We start from the raw sequence: 7686 nt of genomic DNA, 5'->3' as shown, positions 1-7686 counted from the left end.
CAAAAGAGAGAGAGAGAGAGAGAAAGAAGTGAAATGGGCCCCCATTATGATGATCTCGCTAAAGAGCTTAAGTGTTTGTTAGCGACTGTTTACGATATCTAATAATAGTGATTTGGTATTTTGGTTTGTCACAAACTCACACCATCGGTTAGGTAAGTTAGTTATTGAATTGTTTGTAACGGGTGCTCTCTTATTAGAAAGACAAACTCTTGCTGGTTTTACAATGTGATTTGTATTCACCCAAAAGGGGAAAGAAAGGGAAAAAAAAGGAAAATGTTAACAACTTGTGTCTGTGTGGGGAGCCAAGCTCTTAGCAGTCTAAACTCAACTCTCTGATCTGATATTCCGATGGGTTGAGGGATTTGCGAGGACTTGGGGCAGGCATCTCTTCTGTGTTCTGTCCAAGTCCAAGGAGGGGAGACCAAAATAGGTTAAAACGCTGAGCCCTAACCATACTCTAACCTTGGGTCATGGGCGTTTTTATTAATCCCAACCAGGGTTAAGAACAAAGGCAAAGGCCAAAGGCAAAAGGCAATGATTACTTGAATGAGATGGGACCCACTTGATTATCTTTTCTTTTCGGTCTCTCGTTTTTTGACTTGGGATCGGGTCCCACCTCGGCCACCACTGTCTTTATGGATTGAATGATAAAGAGCACCGCACGTGGAGTCTGAGCCAAGGGACTGTCCAACCACAATAAAAGGAAGCAAGATTTAGAAAGGAGAGAAAAAATATTATAAAGACTTTAAAAATACAAAATAATTCTAAATACTAATAATAATAAAGGGGGAAAATAAAGGTTATGGTAAAGCAAAAAAATTTCCCCAAAAATATTGCTTTTTCATGCCCCCCATATAATTTCCACTCATTATATTTGTTGCTTAAAGCTCGCCCTCCTCCCTCTCTCTCTCTCTCTCTCTCTCTCTCTCTCTCTCTCTCTCTCGAGTATAGACCCAGTAGCTAGTCGAGCCCCTCAACTCAAACGAATATGAAAGCTATTGCAGGCTAACGGTAGAGAGACCGTCATCAGCCCATCATCCCCTTTCTCACCACTCTCTCACCACTGACAGACTGTGAAAGAAAGAGAGAGAGAGAGAGAGAGACGCTAAGCTGAGACCCACACACCCAGAAGATATTAAATTAAAGTGGGAACCGTCCATTCTACAGGTGATGTATTATTCTTATTATTTGTATTAGCAAGGGTTGTTAAAATCTTTATGCGATCAATCAAATGGAAGGAGATAACGGGATCCGTAGGCCAAACTTTCCATTGCAATTGCTAGAGAAGAAGGAAGAAGAGGATGTGTGTTCAAGCTCGGGCTACCCATCTCTAGCTATATCTGCCGAGACAAGCACCATCCGATCCAATTCCAGTCTACAAACCATCGAGCCAGCAGCAGCGAAGAAGGCCCCTCCGAAGAGGACTTCCACTAAAGACCGACACACCAAGGTTGATGGTCGGGGACGTCGCATCCGTATGCCAGCGACCTGTGCCGCTAGGGTGTTTCAGCTCACTAGAGAACTAGGCCACAAGTCCGACGGCGAAACCATCGAGTGGTTGCTCCAGCAGGCGGAGCCGGCGGTGATTGCCGCCACCGGTACCGGCACAATTCCTGCCAATTTCACGTCCCTCAACATTTCACTCCGTAGCACGGGGTCTAGTATGTCGGCCCCATCTCAGCTTAGGACCACGTACTTCAATCCAAACTTGGTCTCTACACCACAGTTAAGGATGAGAAGCGAGTGGGAACGCAGCATCATGGACGAGTCTCAACAACGTCGAATTCTATTCCCTGGCGTTGGGTTGTCATCGGAGACTTCCTCCTCCACCTCTGCACTTCTAAATTTTCACCCTAACAATGTAAACCCCATGCTACATGCTAAGCAGGAGCTGCGTGATCCATGCCTAGACATGTCGGACACCGACACTGGCATTGGCAGCAGAAAGCGTCGACCGGAGCAGGATCCGAGTCCTTCGTCGCAACAGCATCAAATGGGGAGTTACTTGTTGCAATCAAGCGCGGGTCAAATTCCGGCGAGCCATGGTCAGATTCCGGCGACCTTTTGGATGGTTACTAACCCTAACAACCAAGTGACGAGTGGTGATTCCATTTGGACATTCCCTTCGGTTAGTAACACTAGCATGTATAGAGGGTCCATGTCCAGCGGATTACATTTCATGAATTTCCCTACTCCCATGGCTCTCTTGCCAAGCCAACAGTTAGGCCCTTCAGGCATCGGTGGTAGCGGAGGCTCGTCCGAGGGACACTTGGGCATGCTTGCCGCCCTTAATGCTTATCGGCCGTTGACAGGCACCGGCGCATCAGACTCTCAGGCGAGTGGGTCCCATCAGCATCACGAGGGGAGTGAACGACATGACACACCTGGTCATCACCATTCGTAGATCGATCATTCATACATGTATGGCTTGATTTTTTTTTTTTTTTTTCTGAAATCCTTTAAAATATATAATTTGCACTTGAAACACGCTCCGTTTGATTTCTCCAAATTTGACGAGTTTATTATTCCTTCTTTTCCCTTTAATTAATGTGTGCTTTGAGTAGTAAGTAGAGAGGATTATAGGGCATGAGAAGACAGAATTTAACATGGGGTATTTGGCTGGTTTTTGCTACAAGTCTCTTGGGGTGTTATCCAGCAATTTCTTATCATTATTGGCTGTTATTCTATTTCTTTAAGGCTACTTGCAGTATTTGCTTTTGGTTCGAGTAAAACATTAACATGCATGCAATGCTCAAGGATCACTGTGACTTGCATCTAGGGTTTTTCATGAATTTAACCCACACAGAACATAAGAGGTAGAAGTACATCACCTCTCTCTCTCTCCTCCTTTGGTTGTGGTGGTGGTGCGGGGGGGGGGGGGGGGGGGTGAAACATTCAGTTCATGAAATTCAACTAGAGGTTGAAACAGAAAGATACAACAGTATTACTGCACTGTAGTATACAGGTACTGCTTTCGTATTTGATTCTCAATATCTCTTCCATGCATCTCACGTTACTGCAACTGTGATTTAGGACCATCAGAGCAGTGGGTCCATCCATTTACTACAGGGTGGTGGGAGCCACATCTTATCAGTTCCAGGTGGTGCTCAGGTGGTGAGCCCCAGTTGCTGGTTATTGTCTAAACCAGTGTACAATGTCACTGACTAACAAGAGGATCATTCCTCCCCTTTTTATAGAGGGTGATTGCTGGCACAATTGATTGGTGCTGGGTGTTCTTGACCCCACACATGGCCCACTAACTGATCAATCAGGACCATTCTTTAGAGGGAACCCCTCTTGGACGGGGACACTACGCATAAAATATGCTAATACACATATCTTTCACAGTTCTAACACTATCATATCAGTTTTGTATTTAACTTCTTCTCTTATATAGTTCATTGAAAAGAGGTGGAAACTGAAGTCTTAATGGGGCTTTTTGTTGCAATCTAAGCGTTTCTTGGTTGAAGTGATAGAAACTACAAGTGTATATCTCCTTCCTTCAGAGGATACAACATTATATTATCTGAAAAAGAAGGTTAATTATATATAACTCTATATATAATGGTACACTGTCCCGAATAGAGTTGTTGCAAACGAATTCTTTTATTATTACTGTTATGGATTGTAGCTAACTAGAAGGAATGAAGGATTATGTACTGCTTTTTTTTTTTTTTTCCTGGAGGGTATTAGAATTGTATAGCTGATCGAGCATAGTAAATAGACTTTGTATTAGTGATGAGTATAATGTTTAATAACTTTGGTTCATGTTATTATTGTTTGATTACATTAATTTCCTTTGAACTAGTTTCAGTTTTAGAGATTGACAGTATTAACATACGTTAAATAATTTCTTTATAGCTTGGCTATTATGTGTGTGGTTGTAGCATTATAGGAATAATTATTAATTGAACATAAAAACCACCACTTATAATCTCATGCTTATCAATCTGCTTAATTATTTGAGTTTAATTAGCTACATATGCAATTAGATTTTTTGGGTAGACAGTCAAGAAACATTACTAGAAACAAATCTAGAAAGAAAATGCATAATAGTCATGCTGGGTCCATCAACTTCTGTTAATTTTGGGTCAGGGGGGAACATTTATGTTGGGTCCATCGACTGGTCGATAGAAATCAATGAGCATGTGCATCTCATATTAAAGAACCTTGCTATTATATATAGGCATAATAATGCTACAGAATTCCATCATTTCCCTCTAGTTTTCTTCTCATATTGTCTATTTTTTTTTTTGCTTCATTTCACAAACAAAATTTCTGAAATAGATTTGAACTTGGTTGATTTTAGTGGTTTAATTGGTCTGCCCAAATAGTGGGCCGAGCTTTTAATGCCATAATTATCATGTTTCTGGTGCTTTTATTTACTTGTTGCTAGTTTTAGAATGTCAACACAATTCTTCTTTTGGTGACAATGGTATCTTGCAGGTCAAGAAAAAAGGCAAGCTTTTAAATGTTAATTAAACTATTGGTAAATCAAGATTAGCTTACAAACCTAATGGAGTTTGTATATCAGAACATGAAAATTTTAATTTGATTTTATTTATACCTAATTAATATGAATTAAATTATGTGCTGCTTTACACAAACCTCCTTTACAAAAAACAAAAAGAAACTTCAATACATTTTCTTGTGTATCGTGTAATAATCTTGCTCTTTAGTAATGAGTTGTAATGATCATAAAATAAAGTAATAGATTATAAATTGGGTTTAATAGCTCGGTGGTTTAAGTTGTTTAATATTGTAACTTTCTTGAAAAAGTTGTGCTGTATTTAGACTTAATGACTGCAAATTACAATGCTTCTTACTTTAGCCTCCATTTTGAAAATAATAAGGAAAAATCACAAGCCAATAGCTATTTTCTGTACGTTGTGTAATCATTGTCCTTTAAAAACATTAATACATCGATATTAGCTGTAATGATACTAAATAAAAGTCATAGACTTATAAATTGGACTTGAGATATTGGTGGGTTAAGCTTGATTCAGTTGTTTAATCTTCTGGATTTTAGCTAAACCCTATAAAATATTGCCAGGTTGGGTATTTCTTGATACATATACCAACCCTAATGCAAACTTATTAAAGAAACCAAGCATTTCAATAATTTCTTCATTACCAGTACTCTTTCCAGTAAGACCACAACTTTGTATTCCCAATTATTTTATTATGGGAGTGATCTAATAGCTACAGTATAAACTTAGAATCTCCAGAGGTCATGAACTCGAAGACTTGTGGAATTCCACCTGTTGTATTTGAACAACGTTGATGTGTTGAGTAATGAAGACTTTAATTTCCCTATATTATGCGTATTGAGGGATCCATGGTTCCAATGCAGAAGCTGAATTTTCTCCCTGCTAGATTGTAGATTATTCTTATTTATCTCTCTGATAATTGAAAGTAAATTCCAACTCCTCTCTTCATTCCAATACAAAGTATTATAACAATTGGATTTATCCACAAATTTACTACTGCTACTACATGAAATTAAAGAGAGTCTCTTTCTCTCTCTCTCTCTCTCTCTCTCTCTTATACACACATATACACTTACACGCATACACATATACACACACAGAAAATGGGTCATCGCCTAATTCTATATCATTCATTTTTTTTTTCTATTTCTTTACCTTACTCTTGTAAAAATGTATTTCAATTGCAGGTGATCAGTTTCTTGTAGTAACAAACAGTATCTATAAAGCAATTGAAAATAATTAACATCCAGTTGTATATCTTATAATTTACCAATGACAATACAACACTCTCTTTATACATACAGTCATTAATTAAACAGCCGGGTTGAGTGAATGTGGATACATGTCTATCAAGTAAGCAGTTTGCTATCTTTCTTTCAAAAGAAAGTACCTTACTCCAGTGAAATGCACAAGAATAAAAAGTTGGGTATAACTTGAAACATCGAAACGAAATACATCTTTTGGATCGCAGTTGCTGAGTGATTTATTTGTGGAATGATAGCTGAGGTGGTAGACAGACATGGGGCCATATGTTTTACTAATCCACCATCTTTCCATGTCGTGACTTTCAGCTAGAATTATACCTTCTGCTACATGGCAAAAGGAGTCTCTTTTCTTCACTCTTTCTAGTGGAAAAATTCAAGAAACTGAAGGGGTATTATTCAAAGTTCCAAAAGCCGTGTGGGTATGTTGCTTACACGACAGATAGAAATTCAAATGATCACTCATTGGATAGATGACTGAAGGCATGAATCTATATATCATTAATACTATTTCAACGCCCAACTGGAAATGGGAGAAAAGAAGGAAAGAGAAATGAAGCAGCAAGTATGGAAGACTACGTAACAGAGTACCTTTTTTTTTTTTTTTACCTTAGTGGACCAAAAATCTCCATGACACCTCAACCCATTACCCACCGACCCTCATTCTGTAGTTTACAGAGTCATCAACATCGTAGATGGGGCATAGCTTGCAGGCTTGCAGCTCGGGACCATTTAAGCAACTCGTCTAGCTATAATGCCATAGATCGCTTTAATTTCTACTAGCTAGCTAGCTCTTTACTTTGTTCTTTTTTTTTTTTCTTTCCTTTACTACTTCTCCGAGTATCTGTCTGTATATTCGACTAACACACCCCAGGTCTTACTTTTGCTAGGGACCATCCAGAAGAAGGAACCCCTAGGGAATGGTCTATGGGTGAGGTGGGGTGGCCCATGCTTATGGCTTAGGCTAGGTTTGGTTGTAAAATAAAGAGAGGCGCTTTTGTATGTCAATACACTCTTTAAATATACCTAGGGGCTGAGGGGTAGCATTTGTATATATCAAACTAATTTTCAACGGTGTATTTATTAACTATATATATTTACCTCTAAAGGTGGAAGCTGAAGAACTTAGGTTCTTGAGGTTGTATGTATAATTTAACGAAAGAAATTCTTGTTGGCCATGGACTCGGGTTATGATAGATCTGCATGTTGCAATGCTGTTTGAATTTATCTCGATCGGTTAATTCAGGGTGATGAAACTTTGTTGGAAATAATGAAGATATTGGACATGATGTTTGTTTATGTTGGGGAGCTTCAGGAAATTCTACTGATGATTTAGTCTTTTTGATAATAGAGACTATAATGCGAGAGAGTTTAAACTTAGGAATTTAATGAACCATTGAAATAAATGTTGCTTTCCTTAAGGTTATGTTTGGTTCGAAGGAAAGTGCATTGAAAGGTGAGGAAACCTTTACAAACCTTGTATGAATTTCTCTGTCTTTCCCTACCTATTCCTTCAAACTAAACATAACCTAAAAGAATCTTAGACAATGTAGCCAATGCCTGATGCTGTGGTGTAGTGGTTATCACGTTAGTCTTACACACTAAAGGTCCCCAGTTCGATCCTGGGCAGCATCATTATGCACATTTTTATGCATATATGTATGCATAATATTCTTTTGCAATATATATATATATTCTTTTGCATGTGCCACTTACTAATGTGATTTAAAGGCACCACCGGCTCTAATATTATACTTAAGGGATAATGGTGCTTTTATCGTTATCATCATTATTGTCATTGTCTTATTATAATTTTTGTGATCATCATCGTCATTGTTTTAATTCTTATTCTTATTATTATATATTTGTTTTTTATATATAAAGATGTACTAGATATAGATATATTTCCATAATTTGGGCATGATATTCTTTTT

The 7686-nt window shown here is 38.3% G+C and overlaps 1 protein-coding gene and 1 non-coding gene across 2 annotated transcripts; both read left to right on the top strand.

Moving 5' to 3' along the window:
• Positions 1-872: 872 nt before the first annotated feature.
• Positions 873-2632, top strand: LOC104598158 (transcription factor TCP15). Its single transcript, XM_010260090.3, has one exon. The coding sequence runs from the start codon at positions 1232-1234 to the stop codon at positions 2402-2404; it is 1173 nt and encodes a 390-aa protein (XP_010258392.1). The 5' UTR covers positions 873-1231; the 3' UTR covers positions 2405-2632.
• Positions 2633-7314: 4682 nt separating this feature from the next.
• Positions 7315-7387, top strand: TRNAV-UAC (transfer RNA valine (anticodon UAC)). Its single transcript has one exon. It is a non-coding gene; the product is annotated as a tRNA-Val (tRNA).
• The last annotated feature ends 299 nt before the right edge of the window (positions 7388-7686 follow it).

This window comes from Nelumbo nucifera, chromosome 4 (genome assembly GCF_055504915.1).
Source record: "Nelumbo nucifera cultivar China Antique chromosome 4, China Antique-T2T, whole genome shotgun sequence".
Taxonomy (NCBI): domain Eukaryota; kingdom Viridiplantae; phylum Streptophyta; class Magnoliopsida; order Proteales; family Nelumbonaceae; genus Nelumbo; species Nelumbo nucifera.
Note: the sequence above shows the minus strand (reverse complement) of the source record. Positions and strands in the feature narration are given on the sequence as shown.

Excerpts from the sequence above, each read along its gene's own strand:
- LOC104598158 (XM_010260090.3), top strand. The coding sequence starts at position 1,232 with ATGGAAGGAGATAACGGGATCCGTAGGCCAAACTTTCCATTGCAATTG.